This window comes from Esox lucius, chromosome 1, assembly GCF_011004845.1.
Source record: "Esox lucius isolate fEsoLuc1 chromosome 1, fEsoLuc1.pri, whole genome shotgun sequence".
In the NCBI taxonomy this organism is placed as follows: Eukaryota; Metazoa; Chordata; class Actinopteri; order Esociformes; family Esocidae; genus Esox; species Esox lucius.
Genome location: NC_047569.1, coordinates 14211902 through 14233746, shown reverse-complemented (window position 1 = coordinate 14233746; position 21845 = coordinate 14211902). Strand labels below are relative to the sequence as shown.

The 21845-nt window shown below is 45.7% G+C and overlaps 1 protein-coding gene across 8 annotated transcripts in view; it reads left to right on the top strand.

Annotated features, from left to right (window-relative positions):
* fat3a (FAT atypical cadherin 3a) overlaps positions 1 to 21845 on the top strand; it is a 159536-nt gene that overhangs the window by 106254 nt on the left and 31437 nt on the right. For 5 of the 8 annotated variants that reach the window (XM_020048494.3, XM_029119354.2, XM_029119343.2 and 2 more), the window contains 6 exons: positions 4535 to 4596; positions 11184 to 11498; positions 13089 to 13299; positions 14894 to 14962; positions 18399 to 18538; positions 20562 to 20837. In XM_020048494.3, coding sequence (XP_019904053.3) covers positions 4535 to 4596; positions 11184 to 11498; positions 13089 to 13299; positions 14894 to 14962; positions 18399 to 18538; positions 20562 to 20837 — 1073 coding nt within the window. Of the gene's footprint in view, positions 1 to 4534; positions 4597 to 4704; positions 5017 to 11183; positions 11499 to 13088; positions 13300 to 14893; positions 14963 to 18398; positions 18539 to 20561; positions 20838 to 21845 lie in introns of those variants that run through there. The other 3 variants (XM_029119359.2, XM_020048500.3, XM_034291599.1) reach the window with 2 other exon arrangements.

Genomic DNA, 21845 nt, shown 5'->3' with positions numbered 1-21845 from the left:
ACGTGTTTAATTAGTTGCTCTGGTCTTTCCTTGTCGTCCTGCTGCCTGCCTGTCTGTGTTTCTGCCTGTCTGCCCGCCTGTCACGTGCAGTGTGCTGATTAGCTCTAGAGTCTTGTGGCTGAGTCAGTCTCCAGTAGGCCTGTCCTGTTAGCTGTAGCGTTCGTCATTAGCACCCCTGTTACATGGCTCTTTGCAGAAGTGATTGCCGCTATTATTGTTATTTCAGCTAATTGCCTTTAATCACGCTCCCGCTAATTAAAATGCTAATTCAGGCTAGCTCGCAGCTGTTCCCTAACCCAGCCAGTCTCAGTCGCCTTCCCACGTCCAAGTTTGAAATATTATCTTGACTTTTGGATGGCGCTTAAGGGATGACATTGTTGACTGTGTACGAACTGTGTGTGTCTTTCTGTCAGTGTTGTCTGTAAGTAATGTGTAAAAACATGTTGATAATGTGTGTGTCGGTCTGATTTTGTTCTATCTATACATGTTGGCACTAGGTGTTCCCAGAAAGATAACATATGACAAATTGGTCTTCACGTTATTTGACCAGTCTCCAATAAGACTGATTTGATTTCCAGCTTAGAGGTTAGGTTTAGGATAAATACACTTGGGATAATGTTAGAATTGATGTTACTTTTAGGTTCAGGCATTTCAAGTTGGGTTTAGGGTTTGGGTTAGATATTAGGGCGAGATTAAGTTTAGGGATAATGGTTACGATATTGAGATTGAGTTTAGGGTGAGATTAGTGTTAGGTTTAGTGCTATGGGATAGGAAACATGGAAACAAGGATAGAAAAAACACATTTGTGTGTGTGTGTGTGTGTGTGTGTGTGTGTGCATTTCACCATATGTATGTGTTTTTTAGTATGTGTCCAGTATGTTTTGAGCCTCATGCCTCTGTGTGGGATGTCTGAGATATTTATAGTCGAAGTGTCTGTGTGTATGTGTGTGTGTCCGTCTGTGTTTGTGTTTGACAGATGTCTGGGAGTGCTGTTATTGAATACTAAGGGACGCTATCACGTTTACTCACTCACTCTGGGAAGAGTAAAAGCTAATAGCATATCTCAAACTAGACCGAAGGCCTGCTAGTCATTCTCTGTTGGATCATTAGCACATCTGCGCTAGTTTCACAGTCTGACGCCTAATGCAGTGGAAAGCCTTTGAGTCAGGTTATATTCACTCAATGGAGTTTTAGCTCTGGTATGTTTGTCCTAATATACCCACTCAGATATATTGACAGCTTTGGCTATTCCCAATACATAATGTAGCTGCATACTAAAATAGACACACACACACACACACACACATGAGGCATTGACGATAAACTAAACAAGTTTGAGTAGAGCCAGTATGAATAAAACAGGTGTGGTCATTTATTCTATTTGAAGCTTCCGTTGTCGAAAGTTCTACAACTAGAAGGAGCTTTGATCTAAATACATTAACATAGAAAGGGCATTGTCTATGGGGAGTGCTGAAAGGGTAATTAATCCTTCAGCTGTGCTAAACCTTCATTTGGTATTTATAGAGTTATAGAGTTTTAGAGTTATTAGAGTTTCATAGTTATAGAGTTTCAAGTCCATAGCTTTTTCTACACCTGGTGAGAACTGGGAGTACAGCTTGTGTAGATGCTAAGTGTCATAAGTTATGTTTTGATGATTTGCTTGAATGTGCCAATTTAGTTTTGTTTTTTACAGGGCATCTAGCTAGTAAAATTGGATTTGTAAATGCTATAAGCTGCTTGTGCATTTGGAAAGGGGACAGCTCTGTCTGTGTGTGGGTGTTTGTGTCTGTGTATGTGTGTGTGTGTGTGGTGAATAAGGCTTGTCGGGGTGGTGATTGATGCGTCCTCGGGACCTCTCTCTAGAGGCATGATGTCATTGTGGCAGTCTGCAGCCAAACCTTTAAGCTCTGCACTTTCTCTCTCTCTTTGTCGCTCTCTCTCTGTTAGTCTTTGATATACAGAGGGCCAGTCCATAGCCTTTGTTTCAGTCTTTTCCCTCTGGTTTGAAGCCCGGCTCAACTCTAATGAGTTCAGGCTCGCCGTCATTTCCCCCTCATCACCACAGGTTGTGGTGTGTGTCTGTGTGTGTGTGTGTGCATGCGCACGCGTGTGTGTGTGCCCTATTGTACGCCTCTCTCTTCGCATCATGAGACATTTATCTTAGTCTGCCATCATTAGAGTGCTAGCCTCAAACGGCCTATTCCCAGAGACTGTGTGTATCTGTGTGTGTCAGAGATCTACTGACACTTTTACAGCAAGCCACAGAGAGACCAGGCACACTGACTTTTTGTATATAGTGTCATTTCTTATAGACTATCGACAGTCTGACTTTTACTCTTTTGACCCTTATAACATACACACAGCAATGTGATTTATGCATTTATGTGAATGTATGTGACACAGAGACAGCCAGGAGACCCGAAGGTGTTTTATTAACAGGAACCCCAAAAAGAAGTCTGAGCCTAAAAGAAACCCAACGATAAAACGTACGCAGGCTCAGGCGGATTATTTTAATCATTTTAATTCACCTATATGTTTCTTTGTAGCCTCTCCGATTGGTCCTGCGTAGGGGGGGTCTAGCTGCTTCTGGAATGTTCCGGCACCTGCCCTATGGGCACCATGGTGCGTGGCCCTCGGCCTCCAATGGCAGCGCACACTCACTGTGAGGTCGAGGCGCTGATAGGACAGGCACGCCATAGTGTGTATTGACTCACCAGTGAAGGAGGGTCAAATAGACTCAGTACCTGGTTACTAGGGTCCTTCAGGGTTGAAAACATCTGCCAAAGGTAACACTCAGAACACTGCTTATCTGTCACTGACTATGTACCAAATTCTTATTTGTGTGTGTGTGTGTGTGTTTTGAGAATGGTCCTTTCTTCTCTAGATGGAACAACTGCATCTTAGCTCTGCTTCTACTTTTCCGGGCATGCTCTGAGATTATATAAGGTGTCACTCTAGATCATGACCCTTTAGTCAGAAGCTCTTTCTTACTGCCGTTTAGTTCCCTCTCTCTCTTGACAGTGTTGTCAGAAAATCTTCCAAGGGCCTAAAACTCTATTGATTGGAGAGACGTGAGGGGAAGGAGCTGAGGAGAAGCGGGGTTGGGCGGTGGTGTGACTAGTAGATGGAGACAGGGTCATTCTGGCTCATGCCTGTGGTCTCTATCAAACTGCCTGGGATTTTAAATGCCTTGTAAATGACTGACAGTACAAGGCCTTGACCACTGCTGCCATTGGCCATCCTCTCTTTCTTCCTCCTCTCTGTTCTCCCTTCGCTCTCTCTCTCTCTCTTCCCGCTCTGTTTTCCCGCCTGCGTTCTCTCTGTCGCTCTCTGTTTTTATTTCCTCTTCCTCTCAAAGTCTCTCAATTCTGAGGGTTTGTGTTTGTGTGTGTGTGTGTGTGTGCGTGCGTGCGCTGTACTATGATGGACGACCTTGGTGTGGGAGATTGGGCCGGTGGAGGGAAGGTGGAGGAGGGTGTTGGGAGGAGGGGCAGTGCGACAGATAGAAAATGATTAAAGCAATGTAATAACAATGGTGTGCGCCCCAACCAGCGTGTACAGGAGACGGGTTTCATTTCAGCCTCAGACCTCAAGATAAGGTCCACGTGGAAAGTCGATAATGGTTGAGAAAGACAAAAGAAGAAGAGGTAGTTGCACGATGAAGGTACAGTAGAATGGGCCTCATCTGAAACCTAAGCTGTAAAAGGTAGCCAAACAGGACCGAGAACCCTGGGTAAACCGCCGAGACCTGGCAATGCGTCAGACCAATCAAATACACCTTGCTTTAGCGAGTGCTCCCACGTTGCCCGGTAGAGGAGTGTAGTGTGGGCAACAGGGTGTGACGATGGGTGGTGTTCTGCAGTGCTGCGACCTAGCATGTGGAACCGTTCTCTGCAGAATGTCTCCTCTTCAAAATGACAGACAGAACATGAAGCAGCAATGAGCCGGCGACACATCCAAATGGTTTTGGCAAATGGATATTGTCCAGGCTCCCCAGGGGGAGGCGCGATAATGATGTGATTTTGGGGGTGTGGCTACTCAGAACCCGCCATCACCCCCCTCCCCCCCCCCCCATCTCTGTATCTCTCAGCTGCCCTCGTATTCTCTCCTCTCCCCCTCTCTCGCCTCTTTTCTCTCTGTTTCATCTCTCGCTCTTGCTCTCACACCCTCTCTCCGATTCCCTCCGTCTGTCTGTTTTGCTGTAATGACATTAAGCAACGAAACAATTAGGGGCAGTAGAGACCAGTCCCAGTAATTAGCCCCAGACGTCCTCCTGTAAGACACCCATGCTAACCCGTGGTAATTATCTTGTCACCATGCTCATTTGGTGGGATGGCAGGAATCACGGTGCGCGTGCATGCGTGCGTGCGTGTGTGCGTGCGTGTACGCACACGTGTGTCCCGTGAGCTAATTGTGTTAATGAAGGGGTGTGTTATCATAAGTAGATCTGACTTATGGAAAGTGACAGACACTATGTTTTGGACGGGGGTGACCAGGTGTGTTCTCTCTGATGCAGTTGTTTCTGTCATTACAGGTGTCATCACAACTACAGCCAGGAAACTGGACCGGGAGCAGCAGTCTGAGCATGTTTTAGAGGTGAGAGCAAAAAACTTATAAAAATAAAAGTGGGCGCCATGATTTCTCTTTTGCGTATTATGCACATGTGAATTGATAGTGTTTTTGCATATTTCATGTGTATTTCAGGCCCCCGTTATTCTGAAAACAAGAATATCAGCCATGAATTCAAGAATGTTGAATTGCTGAACTCAAGAATGTTGTTGTTATATTTCCAGAAGGATTTTTTTACAGTGTTGCAGTGGATTTCTTTTGCAAGTTAGGGCCACTTCAACACGTTTCCCACCCTGTTGGCTCAGGGATTCCACCTTACTACCTTTGGTTTGCTGGCCCGGCGCATTAACCACAAGGCTACATGAGTTCAGTTTAGAGTGTGGCTGTCTGCTGTTAACACACATCAAATGCCCTCTCTGTTTCTCTCTACCTTCCTTCCCTCCCTCTCTTTTTCTCTCTTTCTCACTATCTCTCTCTCTCTCTCTCTCTCTCTCTCTTCTCCTAACGCCATCTTTCTACTGTAACTCTCTCACCCTTTTCCCAACTCTCTTTCTCCCTTCCCATCTCTTCACCTTTCTGTCTTGCTGTTCTCAGTGGGGGGGTGCGTTAGAGGCAGGTCTAGTGTAATTCAGTCAGTCAGAGGAGCGCAGCTGGAAATGAAGATTGCGCTTTGTGTTCCATTAAAGGCTGAGTGGAGTGCCGTATCTTGATGTAAGTCTGCAGATTGCAGGTTAGGATCAGGATAGAATGTTATTAGGGATCCCCATTAACCAACACCAAATGCAGCATCTGAGTCACGGGTGTGCACGTGCAAGTGTCTTCTGAAATGAACTCCCTTTCAAAGGAAGTAGGAAGCTGACGAGTGTTACGATGCATGTTGGATATGTCCTCCCTATTTTACTCCGGACTGCTTTCAAACCCCACTTCTTTAATGCGTAGGAGTAGCTGTATAGCCAAAGATCTGGGTCTGGAAAGAATACAAACGTCTTCAGACATGCTCCTTTCTCTTGGTCCTCTGTCTGTTTGTGTGTGTGTCTGCTGTCTGCCTGCTAGCCATTTCCTGAGTCCAATCTCCCTTCCTGGTTTATCTCCACACTTTAATAAATATCCTGCAGTGCAAACCAGTTAAATCCTATTTCCTATATGCCAACCCACCAAACAGTAAATAGTGGTGTGATTTAGGCCGGTCATAGAAATCCATATTAATTTACACAAATGGCACAGCAGATCAATGAGGAATAAACAGACTGAGAATGATTATGATTTTGTTGTCCCACGCTGTAAAGCCTTGTCAATATCTGAAGAGATGATCCTTTATGTTAATGGCTCCCGTTTGTTTTCAACAGTTTGGTGCAGAGCTTTATATTGATGCCGTTGTACTGTATGAGCAATCAGGTTTTCAAAGGATTTATAGTGCAAAGTTCTTACGCAGCTTGTTAGCATGGAATGTGTTCACTTGCATTGGGCAGGATATGTCTAGCAGCTCTTGTTGTTGTTATTACTTCAGTAGAGGACACGACACCCTATCTCTCTCATATCTGTTTGTTTGTCCCTTTGTGATGGACTTTCTATGGAAGAACTTGTGCCTCTTATTAATGGGTCTGAAGAAGGTACAGAAGAAGGTCTAAGTGGCGATGGATACATCCATGCTTTAATTCAGAGCCTCTCTGACTGTCGATGAGATGTTTAAGAGGCAGCTGCATGTACTAAAAGGGATTTTTTACTTGAACAGATACCGCGCGCACACACACACACACACACACACACAAACAAGGACAGGGTCAGAACCCCTATTCAATGCGGCGGAAGAGAAAAGTGTTACATCTGAGATCAAATGATTGAGACAAAAGCTTGAGTGATATTGGGGGAAGAAAAGCCTGCTGCCAGCATCTGTGGGTAGGTCAAACACATGCACTCCTGTGTGTGCGTGTTTGTGTGAGTTTGTTTTATAGAGGAGAAGAGTGCAGTGTCTGTGACTTTTTTTTCTCAAATTCTGAGTTCCGTTAGTAACAGCAAGTTTGGTTCATTTTCTTCATCTCAGGGTGACTTCTCACTAACTTTCATTCTCTTCAGAGAGAGAAAAGCGGGAAAGCGATGAAACAAGAGTTCAGCCTGTCAAAGTATCTCTTAGAAAGGTTTCCTGTGACTGGAGCGTCAGTCTAGAAGACTTTTAGCTGCATTTTGCAAATGGCTAGGTGAACGCAAAACTCTTCATGGAGACGGAACATCATTCCTTAGGCTTAGGTGAGTCAGTGCCGCATTTAAATTGGTTGCTAATATCAATATGAAAGAAAAACGTATCTGTTTAACTGGCAAAGTCAACTGGCTATGTTGGCAAAAATGCTAATAATTATTAGTATCGTGTTTATTATGAAGTCCTTTTTACATCAGCCACTGTCAGAAAGTGCTCATTCAGATACCCAGCCTAAAATATCAAAGAGACAGTGGCAGGGGACAACTCCATAGAATGGTCAGCATCTAAGATGGAATAGAGAAGCCATGCTCCAGGGGGTTGCCAGTGATCTTCTGGCTCTGCCGGCTTAAGTTAGAGTGAGAGAAGAGTAGAGTTCCTACTCCTCTCAGGTCAATAGAAATGTCAATTTTTTTTTTCTTAACCTATAACCTAGAAGTAATCACAGTGGTTATACAGGGTGCGAAATGTCAGATCATCCGGTGGAAATATATTCTCAGTTTGAATTTCATTGGAGAATGTTTAGACGTTGATACAAAAGTAGCAGTGAGATCGGGTGAGGCGTGGGCAGTGACAGCAAGTGTCGTCAGGCAGAAAAGTCTTGTGAGACGGGTCATGAGGGATAAAGAGATAGGAGAATTAGAGGCAACATAGGATTCAATAGGACCCTAAATAAGACAAGAGATTTGACAACAGATCGGACAGGTTCACCCTGGCGCCCCTGCACATATACTATTGCATCATGGACTCTGGGGACTGAAAGTGGGTGGGTTGGCCCTGACCAATGACATTGCCTACAAGGCAGGAAATAACCCAACCCACTTTGCCAAGTATAACATCAGACCACCAAAGGGGCATCAACAGACCACTAACTAACTACAGCGTTTAGTTTTTTACCCCGCATGACCCAGAGAGGGTGTGAAACTGGGCAGAAATCTATTTTCCGTCATATGAGGAAAAGCCTGTCGCGATGTGATGCGCTGTTTCAAGGACAGCGAGCGGAGCCGTCGTAAGCCAGTGACTCAGCAGCCGTAATAGGGTCACAGCGTCACCGTGGAGAGGGGAGGCTGCCAAGCAGAGACAACAAGGCTGGTTCATCAGTCAATTGCTTTGGCATTTTCCTTCATACCCCTGGGCCAAACGACACTCAATAACAGGACCTACTGAACGGAGGCGAGTCCGTCCGGATTCCTTTTTGTGGCCTATGGAAAACTTCTAATTGAACTTTGTTGACCAAAGTTACCTCAAACCTGCGTTATGGCTCAGGCTACTACTGTCTTTGGTGCACACACATTATTAGTGCTTACGTGTGTTGGCGATCTTGACACAATTTGAATGGTATTGTGGTCTTAATAGCTTTACATAGGAATTACCAATTAGGCAAGCTGTGTTCTGTTCTGCTGCCTACTGTTGCAAAGAGACAGTACATTACAAACACTGGACGTTTACTAATAAACCATAACACATTTGGTCTATTTCAGTACATTTTATGTAATCCATCACAATACATTTTGTGGACCTTACGGGCACTTGGGATGATCAGTGGTGTAATTATGTCTGGCCATCTGTGTAGCCTCATCCAATGCAACTTATATACAGTATATGAAATACATGAGGTGATTTGAACAAAACAAACAAACTGAGTATTCAAACATTATCCTCAAATAAACCATAAAAGTGTTATTACACAATTTGATGAATTCAACTATGTCTATATGTATTAGTTTTTTTGTCATACTTGTGTCAGTCAATAGTTAAGAGAGTTGCAAAGTTAATTAAAAACAACTCTAATGTTGATTAGATGCTTGGATTATTTTTCATTAATTTGCCTTTTTTTTTTCTTTTGAACCATATGGTATATCAACTGGAAACTCATAAACAGTATGGACACAGATAGAAAAGGAATACATATTTAATCATTTATGAAGTAATTACCAAAGTTAAGATAAGTTATCATACTTTTTCTCTTAATTACTAAAATACCTGATGATCCAGTAACTTTGTTAAATTACAGCTAGCTTTGTAACAGCAGTCATACCTTAAAGGAGAAATCTTCAGCCTTCTAACTACTACTGTACGAGGGGAATGGGAGACATCATGTGTTTATGACTCTAGATTGCCTTAGCTCGCTTTGTAATCTATCTAACTTTTAACATGTTATTTGGAATTCCCATTTGCATAGCCCATCCTGCTTGTGATATCATTGTAAACTAATAATTTTTGTGTGCTATTCCATAGCTAATGGTGTCGGACACATATGTGTAGCATACAAGCTAGCTAGCTTGCTACTTGCACGTATAGCTTACCTGTCACAGAGAAATATGACCAACAGCTCACTTTTCAGATCCACATCGGTCTGTATATTCCTCCGTCTCTCTAAAATGATGCCTATATTTATTTGGGTTTTCGCCTGAGCGTTATCAGTCCTTTGGGACTGGCAACTGTATACAACCACCAGAACAAAACAAAAATGACAATCATTGGGAGTACACTGATTGTGATGAGTGTGAATACATTGACAATAACAATGTATTTGAAAAGTAGTCTATTTCAAACAACATCTTTACCTAATACCATTTATAATAGTATTTGTCTACTTCTGTGTTGTGGAAATCTTACAATTGTCTCCTTTAATAGCAACCAATTCTGGGATATGTGGTAGCACTGGCACTAAAAACAAGGGGAGGTATTTTCTACCCCAATTCACCTTTTGAACAGAAAATTCTGTAATGACTTCTCGCAAAATGCTAGCAAATGCTTGAAAAGTTTTATACGGTCTTTGACGTGAGCTACTTCGAGAACAAACATTCATGCTCATGAAGTTAATTAAATAAATGAAAATGCTACTCACAATTTTATGCAAGAGAGTAAGGTTATTTAACAAGGAGATTCCCTAATGTTACCAAGAGAAGCTTTATTCAGCAATGTAACTAGACAACTAGAGTGTTAACAAAGCCAAGACACAACTTGTTGGGTTTACAGTCTTCCGCCTCTGCTTCTCATTTATTTCAGCTTGTCAGCCAGCCAGCCCACTAGCCCTTTCATGTTGTCGGGTGCCAAAATGTTCATCTGTATTTTCAAAGAGACATCAATATTTCCAACACAACTGTAGAGCTAGTGGCACATTTTGGACATTGAACATAATTTGTCAATATTGTCACACTGACCCACAGTTTGAGAAGCCCTGTATTAGCATGTTTTGGCAGTTTTGTTGCATGCTCACTGTAGCCAGCTGGTCTGTGGTGTCCTTGTGCTGCAGTGTTGCTGTATGTGGTTTGCAAGCCTCGTTGACAGGCCGGGCACGCCTATCTTTTATGTATTCCCCAGTCTCCCTCGTTCTCTCTCTCATTTGGTTTTTCTCTCATTCTCCCTCGTTCTCTCTCATTCTGTTCCTCTCATTCGCTCTCTTCCACTACAGAATGAGAGCCGTTTAATGTCAACCTTAAGTGATCATTGTTGTCCTTTGCTCTGAGTTGTCTGTTGCCACTCACTTGTTCACTATTCCCTCTCTTTCACTAGCTAACCCAGCCTCTCTCAGTTTGCTGCACAAAGCAGATTACATTCACTCACAGAGGGGGTCAAGTGCCACCGGCTTGGAGGGCTGTTTCCTATGTCCTTCATTCCTCCTTTTTCTTGTCCTACGTTTTGCTGTTGTTTGTTCCTTTTACACACCCCTGTTATCTTTCTCGCTCCCTCTGTCCTTCCCTCTCTCACTTCTACCCCACAAACACCACCCATCTTTCCTTCACTTTCTCATACTTTCACTCTCGCTCTCTCTTTATCTCTGTAATTCATTAGCATTTCTCTCCATCTAGCGATGGCATCTCCTCACTGTGGCATTTCTAAAATGACAGATGGACTTCTTAAACGAATCCAAATACAAGCACTGGGGAAATTAATTATAGCTTTGTGTTGAATTGAAGGCAGCTAGCAAAGTTCTTTTATCTTCCCCTGAAAATGAATATGAAATCATTTTATGGACAGGACTTGCTGAATCTTCTCTGTCATTGGTTAGCTCCTCCTCTGGCCCCTCCCCTTTCAGTGTTTATCGTGAGTGAAGCTCTTCGTCATGGTGGAAGTAAAAGCAGAGCCAAATTAATTAGCTGTCAGAACACAGGAAAGAAGATAAAAGACAAAGGGATCCCCACTTAGGAAATATGACAAAATGTTTCAGTTGTCAGGCTGCAACACAGGAGAGACTCTTCTAATTAGTTCAGTCATGGAAAGAGACCGATGTGAATCCTAACAAAATCATTTTTCCTCCTTTTTGTTGTGTTCTGTGTTCACATGCTTGTGTGTGTGTGTACATCCATGTTTTTTTCATTATTGTCTGTTTGCCTGTGTGTGTCTGTACCTGTGTGTGTATGTTTGGTCCATGTGTGTGTGTATGTGCTTGTCCGCCTGTCTGCGTCTGCGTGTGCAGGTCACTGTGTCGGACGGCGGTCCCAGCCCCAAGCACTCCACAGTGTGGGTGATTGTCCACGTGCTGGATGAGAACGACAACAAGCCGACCTTCCCGGAGAAGGTGTACCAGATCAAGCTGCCTGAGAGGGACAGACGGAAGAAAGGGGAGCCTATCTACAGGGCCTTTGCTTACGACCGGGATGAAGGCGCTAACGCCGACCTCTCCTACAGCATCATCGATGGCAATGAGGATGGCAAGTTCTTCGTCGACCCCAAGACTGCGGTGGTGTCGTCACGGAAGCAGTTCACAGCCGGGAACTATGACATCCTTACTGTAAGTTACCTCAGTTTACCTCAGTCTGGCAGTATTTTCTCCTACTGTTTCTTTCTCTTTCTGTGCTCATGCGTCATTGTTTCACTTAGTTTGTGGAGACACAGGTACAAAAGAAATACAGAAATGTTATTTTATTGTTTGTCCTCTACCGTGTTTGTTTTAATTTCTTGCTGACTTTCTCTTGCTGTCTTTCTTACTTAAAAGTAGAAGAGCTGGTTAATGGTTTCCTCATTTCAATATTAACTCAAGTCTTTTTGTGAAATATTTAAAATACGAACTCTCAGTGAGTCATTATTCACTATGGTTTCTGTAGCAGTATGTCACATGCCTGTTCTGTTTCTATGGCTCCTTCAGCGGTCCGCATTCCCTAATTTTAGGGTCTTCTCACCATACCCCTTTGTTGTAAATAGTTTACCTTGCTCTGTATCACTTCTATCACTCCCTTTCTTGGGTCTCTCTTCTTATTCTTCCTCTCTCTAAAATCTATACTCATTCAACCATCTCTCTTCCTTCTGTCTCAATTTCTTTAACCATCTCCCCCTTTTCCTCTCTCAATCCCTCTATGCAATTCTTTCTTCAACTGACTCTCTACCCCACCCCCCTCTACCCCCACCCCCCTCTACCCCCACCCCCCTCTACCCCAATCCCCCTCTCTCTACCCCACCCCCCTCTACCCCATCACCCTCTACCCCACCCCACTCTACCCCCATCACCCTCTCTCTACCCTACCCCCCTCTACCCCCATCCCCTCTCTCTACCCCACCCCCCTCTACCCCCATCACCCTCTCTCTACCCCACCCCACTCTACCCCCATCACCCTCTCTCTACCCTACCCCCTCTACCCCCACCCCCTCTACCCCACCCCCTCTACCCCAATCCCCCTCTCTCTACCCCACCCCCCTCTACCCCACCCCCCTCTACCCCCATCACCCTCTCTCTACCCCACCTCTACCCCACCCCCCTCTACCCCCATCCCCTCTCTCTACCCCACCCCCCTCTACCCCACGCCCCTCTACCCCATCCCCCTCTCTCTACCCCACCCCACTCTACCCCCATCACCCTCTCTCTACCCTACCCCCCTCTACCCCCATCCCCTCTCTCTACCCCACCCCCCTCTACCCCATCACCCTATCTCTACCCCACCCCACTCTACCCCCATCACCCTCTCTCTACCCTACCCCCTCTACCCCCACCCCCCCTCTACCCCACCCCCTCTACCCCAATCCCCCTCTCTCTACCCCACCCCCCTCTACCCCACCCCCTCTACCCCCATCACCCTCTCTCTACCCCACCTCTACCCCACCCCCCCTCTACCCCCATCCCCTCTCTCTACCCCACCCCCCTCTACCCCACCCCCCTTTACCCCACCCCCCTCTACCCCCATCCCCCTCTCTCTACCCCACCCCCCTCTACCCCCATCTCCTATCTCTACCCCACCCCCCTCTACCCCCATCCCCTCTCTCTACCCCACCCCCCTCTACCCCCATCCCCCTCTCTCTACCCCACCCCCCTCTACCCCCATCCCCCTCTCTCTACCCTACCCCCCTCTACCCCACCCCCATCTACGCCCACCCACCTCTCTCAACGTAGATTAAAGCTACAGATAATGGTCGCCCCCAGAAGTCAGCGACTGCCCGTCTGCACATCGAGTGGATCCGTAAGCCCCTGCCCTCAGCCCTGCCCCTTTTGTTTGACGAGCAGTACTACAACTTCACCGTCATGGAGAGTGACAAGGTGGCCGAGATAGTGGGAGTGGTCTCTATGCAACAGAGCTCCAGCCCCCTCTGGTTCGACATCACAGGTGAGGCTCCACCCACATGCAGGGACGACTGTTGTCTCTGGGCATGGGTGGGGATTGTTTGGGGGAGGGATACAACTGATTGGCTGAAGTGACCGTCAGTCTGGCAGTGTGTGTACCGTTATTGGTGCATGGTGTTTTGGGCTGGCGGTTTTGGATTGATATGTGTGTTTGTGAATGAGGCCCAGCTCAGGTACTGTGACCTCTCTGCATGGTCTGTCGCCACGTGTGTCGCTCTCTATCTCTCCTCTGCCATCCCACGGTCACCATGGCGATTTTACCGCACACCATCGGCTGTGAAGGTGTGTATGACAAAGTGGAAACACAGTCGAGATGTCTCAAAGTCCCTGACAGATATTCCAGGAATGATAATGGAGAGAAATGCCACGTGGGGTAGTTCACTCCAAAAGTTTGTCAGACAAGAAATAATTCTTTTGACCCCTTTTTGAGTATTGAGAATACTGGCCAACTTCATTTTTGAAATGAACTACACCTTTCAGGCGATTACACATTTTACAACAGGTGAATTGTGTCCCAGCCCATCGACTACAGCTACTTAAAGATATATCACAGTTCTTATTCTCATGTAAAGGATTGTTGTGGAGCGACTATGGAATGTCTTTTAAGAAGTGATAAATGCTTTCGGAAATTGCTAAACATTTTCTTATTTAAAACCTTTTGATTATATGAAGTCCAATATATTTTTTTCCAGATAGCATTATTAATATGAATTTGTAATGCCACACTATATAGTTTCTGATAAAATTTTGATCAAAGCCAAGCAGTTTTAATTTTGTTTTATAATTTTTTATGAATTTAAACAATTTGATCAAATACATTGTTACTGTTAGACTCAAAATTATGCAATAGTTTAACTGTCCTTGAATTGACTGTGGTCTTTCTATATAACTACTTTTAATATAATGTCATATACAAATTATAAATATGTCAATTTTCTACTGAGTAACATCACATGAACTGCATTATAGTTAGGTGAGTTTATGTTGAGAGCAGGTAGCCCAGAGACCAGTGGATGGACTACAAGGCCAGCATCGTGATTCCCAGAATGCTCCATGATCCATCCCTCTTTTGTTGTCACTGAGCAGTGGCAGTTAGTGTGTGTTCCAGTGGGAGATACCTTCTGGCTTGTGCTTTCAGCTCTAGGCTCTTTCTCTTTCTTTCTTTCTCTTTTTTTCTGTCTTTCTGGTCTACTATTTGAAACTCCCCTCTCCTGCTCTTTTCCTCTCTTCTCTCTGTCTTACTTGTTTTCACTTCTGGAATCACATCTCTTGCTTTTTCTTCATCATTCTTCCCTTTGGCCTATATCTCTGTCTGTCCTCCCTTATTGAACTCTGGTGTTTTCTTTTTTCTCTTCCTCCCTTTTTACCGTGAGTCTTCCTCAACCTCTCTCTTTCCACCTCCTCTCACTCATACACTCTCTCTGTGTCTCCCTTTGTCCATGTCTCTCCCACTGTCCGTCTGTCTCTCTCCTCACTTTCTCCACTCCCTTGTCTCTCTCCTCTCCCTGTCTCACACTTTCTCTCCTCTTCTCTCCCTCCCTCTCTTTTCTCCTTTCTAAATGCTTCGTGTGTGGAAGGTCCAAGGCCTTTCCGTGAGGTGTTCTATATACTGCAGACCGCTTGTGGCAAGAACTGTTCCACAGAAGGTATCTCAGTTCGACTCCGAACTGCTTCTTTTCTGCTTCCTTTCTTCCTCTTTGATTTTACCCATCATTCACCTGTGCTTTCCCCATCATTCACTGTATGCCCAGTTCTGCTCACGCCTACTGCTGGTTAGTTGGAGGCAAAGGGGCGGGGCAGATGAAAGGTGTTTTCCCTGTGTTTTGTGCGTGTGTGTGTGTGTGTGTGTGCATGCGTGTTTGTGTGTTTTTACATTCTTTTTATTGTACCTCCCACACATAAACTATGCAGAGATTGGATTGAGGTGTGGGCGTGCGTCCTACATTTTTAATGTAATGTTACATTGCCACCCTCCCTTCTGAGGTTAATATAAGTGATTAGTGTTTGGAGAAACTTCTGGCTGTACCCAATTGGCTATCAGACCTTCTGGTCTCCCTTTATAGCCAGGCCCCTGGCTGCTAGCACGGCAACGACCCCTGTGCGACCCTGGCGACAGCTCTGTCTAATGACCTGCTAAAGCATCAGTGTTTGGGGAAACAACACACCACCAACCCTGAGCTGTCAGCGACCCTGCCTACACACACAGTGGCATAAACACACACACACAGACACACACACCTCCCACTGACGGCCCAATTAAGCAGCCGGGTGATTAGTAGGAGGTGAGAGCGTATTGGGTCAGACTGAACACACTGTAGATAGAGAGATGCCGGTTCTGTCTGAAACCACCTCTGCATCCCGCGGAGGGCTGGACAGAGAGGAGCGAGGTGGAGGGAGACGAGTGTGAGGGAGGTTAGGATAAAAGGGAGGGAGGGAGAGAGAGATAGGGAGAGCAGAGGTGGAACGTAGCCCGAGAACGAGGAGTGACTTGTGGAAGATTGAAGGAGCAGGGGTCTGATGAGAAAGAGAGGAGAAGAGGAGTTCCAGCGATTAAAGGAAAGATGAAATTGAGGGCAGCGGAGACTTTTGGATGAAAGAGAGAGAGAGAGGCTTAGTGCAAAGTAGAGAGATAGGGAGGGAGAAGGATAGAACCTGTTGAAGCCTCGGGGATGGAGGGATTATTGATGGACAGAGAGTGTGATTAGAAAGAAAGTGCCCAGGTGTGTGTCTGTGTACGTGGGTCGGTGTGTGTACTCAGAGAAGAGGTGAAGAAGCTCTAAACACAGTGATTCAGTTATTGGCCAGATCCCCCCCACAAACCCCCCCAAACCCAATTATTCACATACCTATACCCAAATGCCTGCGCTGTGGTTACAATCACTTTCCAATTTCACCCACCCACAGACACACACACACACACCCACAGACACACACACCCACGGACACACCCACAGACACACGCACACACACCCATGGACGCACACCCACAGACATGGACACACACACACACACACACCACACACACACACACACATAATTATGCACCTGCACAAAGAGACTAATCCACTACTAAACGCATTAGGGCACAGCAAGTAGACCCCCCCCCCCCACTAGACAATCATTTGGCGGCTGTTAAACCTTATAAACACACACACACACTGTCCAGACGTACGCCGTGCCAACCGCTTGTCCCATGTATGAGACGTCCAGCACCCAGCTTCCGATCCGTCCTCTTATAGCAGCCGGCTTCTATGTGTCACTCTATGTAGCATGACCGTGACGAGGCCATCCTCAGGCCGGCCCAAACCAATCAAACCCAGAAATCTCCCCCTCAACACAGCCTACGCTACAGCACCCCTCCCCTCTCACTCACTCACTGACAATAGTTTAGGCGTTTTCTCAGCTGATTGAGGCTACTCAGCGAGGGCAGCATTTTACTCTTAACACATTTCTGGGACAGTGCCACGCTCGTCCCCCTTTCCCCTCTAGTTTTGTTGGTTTGTTTACGTTTCCCCGGTTTACGCCAAACGCTAACTTCCTCCGCTCCTCCTCCATAGTTAGTTGAAAAGAGCATAAATGCAGTGTGGCTGCTGGAGTGTTTTTAAGCACCGGAGCGGCTTCTCTCCTTAATCTGCATGGAGAGACTGAGGGAAGCAATTTTAGCGTTCAACAGAGGGTTTAATAACAGCCGTGTCGCTGAGGATTCGGTCTCCCCTCTATAATTTGGTGGAGGAGAACAGTTCTTTTTCCGGCCACCCGGTCTTCAGCGTGCCAAACCTCGGCGCCTCCTCTCCTGAAAGGGAGCGTTTGGTTGGTCAGGTCATATAGGCTGGCTCCAGAAGGAACAGACAGACGGACAGACTGAAATAGACTCCGTGGTTAGATCTGGTTCTTATCGGCATACTGTTAAAGTATTAGATAACAGTTATCTGAAGTGAGGGAACAGAGACAAGGAGCCAGGCTGATTTTTAGTATCTTCCTTCCGCGCAACTTTTGAGGAAAGCCATTAAAACCGCATCGCTGGAATTAAAGTGATTGAAGAGACAGATTACAGAGAACTGGAAGTGTTTAACCGAACAAAAGGCAAACTAGGACACACGCGGCTGAGTGATGGAGGGTTGTAGTCTAATCTGGTGCTGGGTTGAGGTCGTGCCTTTATTAGACAGAGACGCCGGGGAGGAATCCCTTTGAGTCTGCACCACGAGTACCACACACACACACACACACCCACACACACTTTTATGCACTGAAACATGTGCCCATTGAAATAGTATACACATAGGCATGCAGAGAAGCAAACTCTTACATTCTCTCACCTTCACACACACACACACACACGCACACACACACACACGCGCCAGACACTTACTTCCCATCAACAGATGACCTTCACACACTAAGCGGGGATTTATGATCAGCGTTAGGCCAAATTGGCCATTTAAATCAATTTGGAAGAGGAGATGGGGCTGTGGTTCATTCCAGCTGGTCTTAGTGGGGTCATTTCAGACTCAGGCCCTTTCACAGCAGGCGCTCCATTGACACCAGCTCTGCTAATTCAGTCTGAGGACTCTCTTCCTGATTTGGTCTCTGTCACTTAATTGTTATTTGCAGGACTGAGAGGAAAGACTGCCGTCTGGATCAGTCCCTGTAGAGTCTCTCTGAACCTAGTAATTACTCACAGATTGGTTCGAAGACGCACACGGACACACACAGCTATTTTTTTGGTGATTGGATTGATTGTGCATGGCCATATCCTGTTAGTTGATGTGTGTATGTGTATCTTTGCTTGTTTGTGTTTTTGTACTCCCTAGTGGAGAGGCAGAAATTGTGAAGACCCCCCATAGACTGTCAAACCACTACCTATTATTATATATCCCCGTTTTGTTTTTCCCCTGTATTTGAACTCAATTTATTTAAATGTATTTTTTACATGCGAGAGTCTGAGTGTTCGAGGTAGAGATAGAGAGACGAGCATGTGAGTCAATCAATTACAGTGTGTGAAAGAGAGAAAAAGGTGATTTACCAACCTCCACCATCGGTCACTAACCCCATGTTCTCTCGCCACCCACCCCCCGGGGCCAGGCGGCAACACGGAGAGCCTGTTTGACATTGAGAAGAGTGTGGGCACCATCATCATCGCCAAGCCTCTGGACGCCGAGCAGCGCTCCTTCTACAACATGACCGTGGAGGTGACGGATGGGACAAACTCCGCCGTCACACAGGTACTGCAGTTGGACACGCGACACATCAGAACCTATCCCCCCCAGATGATTGACAGGTGCCAGTTGACGTTAACACTGTTTAGTACAGTTCTGGGATGTCCGAGGCGCTAACATTTAATTAGGACTGAAAGGGGTCCCCTGCGTTAATGCACTTCCATACACCAACCTTCCCACTGTACACTGGAAATCACACGATGCTTCTTGTAGTTACATTTGAACCCACGCACTTGTCCCTATGGACATTTATTTCCCACAGCCGTTTTTGGGGGAAAAATGGGGCAGATAGCGTGATGGATGGCATCCCTCACATTGTCAGGTGAATGCTGGTGCCTGGCGTGTCAAGGACCTATAAGAGTGATTGGAACACGGCGAGCTGTGATGATAACTAACAGTGTCATTGTGCTGTTCTGTCCTGCTCTGCTCTGCTCTTTTTTGTCCCTTTCTGTTCCGTCGTGTTCTGTTATGTCCTTTTTTGTCCTCTCCTGACCTCACCTGTTCTGTTATGTCTAGTTCTGTTCAGCAATTGGATTTGATTAAGTTTAATATCAGCAGTCACTGCCATCCCTGGGCAGTTTAACTCGAGATACGTATTTTCGTTTGATATCTTATTTCTCTTCCCTCCTTTAAAATGCATATATAATGCTTATTGTATGTTAATGCGAAAGGGACTGGACACAGACAGTGGTAGGGATTAGCATTTTTATAGAGCTGGAGAGATTGCCCTGACGTAACGTGTCCAAGACACCTTATTATTTCCCTGTGACAGTCCAGTCCACACACATGTCACACTTCCTTTTCCCCTCCGGTGTCATTTCAGGGCCGGTCCATTCCATACCCGGGCATGCCAAGCCGATGTATTCCTACATGTCATTTATATTCATATATATGTCGGCAATTTGTCATTTCCACGGCCGTCTGACGGTCGTGTTCTCACAGTGTGCGGTTTTGTTTCTGTGAAGGGACCTGGTGACATGGAAACTGGTTTCCTTTTGAAAGGGATAGTAGAATGTACTGTAGAGATGTCCTGGCATATGTATTCCAGGTTGGGTTACCTTTTCCCATTTCTGCCATCACGTTTTATCAACTCCCCCACTCCCACATCCATCTCCCTCTCTGTTTGCTCAGAAAGATTGCTGGAGGGAAATGCAAATGAGCTTAACCGCTGTGTGCCATGAAAGGGAAATCAAATCCTCATTAGGTGTAGAGGCCTAGTAGCATAGTAAGCCAAGAAACATGCCTGCTCACCCTACTCTACTGTACTCAGACTGTGTAATTATTTCTGTCTCCGTTGGTCCTTAGGCCATGTCTCACTCAGTTTGATAGTACCTGCTCACGCCGTCCAAACTTTCGCGTTTCATTCCAAAACGCGAGCGGTCACATCGTAAGACGCGCCGACGGTAGTCGAGCCAGACGACAGACCAGGGCTGAGTTTTTTTCCTCCACCGGCGTCGACATCACAGATGGAGCCTCAGCGTGTCGCCCGATGGGGGAAATCTCCACTGTTCACCGGCAGGAAGACAACTGCTGCTCCTGTCTTATATTTAGCTTTCCCTGCAGTCGTTGTCCCGATGCGCCGTGCGCCCTTCTTACGGAACCGCCTTTGACGTCGTCGGCCGGGAATCTGCCGTGACTCACAACAACATGTTAATCCCCCCCCCCCCCCACTCCCTCCCGTCAGGGACTCACGGAACACAACAAGCGCGTTGGCAACATATGTCTCTAATGGCCTGTATACTATATAGCACTTGTTACTATGGAAAATGCGAAAACGTCAGTTCTGATATGCCAATATGTTCTGGTATGAGGCTGAACTAAAAAATAACTTTAAACTAGCACACTGAAGACACTCAAGATGGTGCAAGCTGGAACTTGTATATTTTATGTTAGTACATCACACATCTGGGGAAATAAAGTAAGAAGAAATCTGGTTGTTTTTGGCTTTTGTGAAGGTCCGTGCTTACTCTTTTTTTTGTACCACGGCCTCGCCCTACCCACAAACCTCTTCTCTCCCTCTCCCCCTCAGGTCTACATCACGGTGTTGGACAACAACGACAATCCGCCTGTATTCTCCCAGCCCACCTATGACATCACTATATCGGAGGACACACCCCCGGAGACGGAGGTGGTCCAAGTGTTGGCGTCGGACCGCGACGAGCACCACAGCCTCACCTACATCCTCCACAGTGCCATCGACCCAAGTAGCCTGCGCCTCTTCCGTATTGACCCCAACACAGGCGCCGTGTACACGGCAGAGAGACTGGACCACGAGGCCCGGGCCCAGCACATCCTGACCGTCATGGTAATCAGACAGCAGGGGAGACAGTGGAAGTGCTTCCATTGGCCATTTATTTCCTCTAGATTCTGCCTGGAAATGTGTCAGCATTTTTCGAAGATAAAAAAAACATGGATATCTTAAAGCTGTCTGTGAAGTAGAGGAAGTGTAAGAGTGAGAATGCGGAGAGAAAAGCGAATAAAAGTTTTTAATTTTCTTATGTAGCTCATCTATTCTGCCAGAGGCGGACCATTTGTCTGTGTGGTCTCATTTTACCTGAGCTCATCATTAAGCAATTACTCTAATTAATTACTGAGAGTACTGAACCAAATTCTCACCCTTGTCAGGGGAATGAGATGGTTTTAAGACCATGACTGTGCGTGCGAGCGTCCGTGCGTGTTGTAGAGAGACAAAAAGGATCATGTGAATGAGAGATTTGAATTAGTATAATCTGTCGGTTGGTAGAGGGTTAGGTGTATGTATAGAGTTCTGTGTGTGTGATGTGTGTACTGGCTTATGAGTGAGGTCTTTGAGGGATTTTCAGCTCTGAAATGAATCATCCTAATTTGCTCTGTTTGACTTCATTTCCTAAGGTTCAATGAATAGCGAATAAGAGTGGCAGAAAAAGGAAACCACCAATCATCCTACAACTGACTGTTTTAATGTCTACTCTAATAATTTAATCTCCGGGAAATGTAATTATCGATCAAACATAGTCATTTTCAATTTCATCACACAGCGGTGATAAGCGAGGTAGGAATGTCTCGACATTTTTTATGAGGGAAGATATTTCCGTTTGAGGCGGACACACTGATTCAATTTGGTGGAAACCATAGGTAGATAGTATCTACAATACCTGGCCTTCAGTGTGCCCTTGATAGTGCCTGCTATGATGCTGGATTCAGGTGTGTTTGTGCGTTTGTTCGTATGTGAACTCTATATGCTTTGATTCAGTACAATATAGATAAGAGGTCTAAATTGACTACACATAACCACTACAGAGTCAAAGATAACTCCCTGAACAGTGAGTGTATT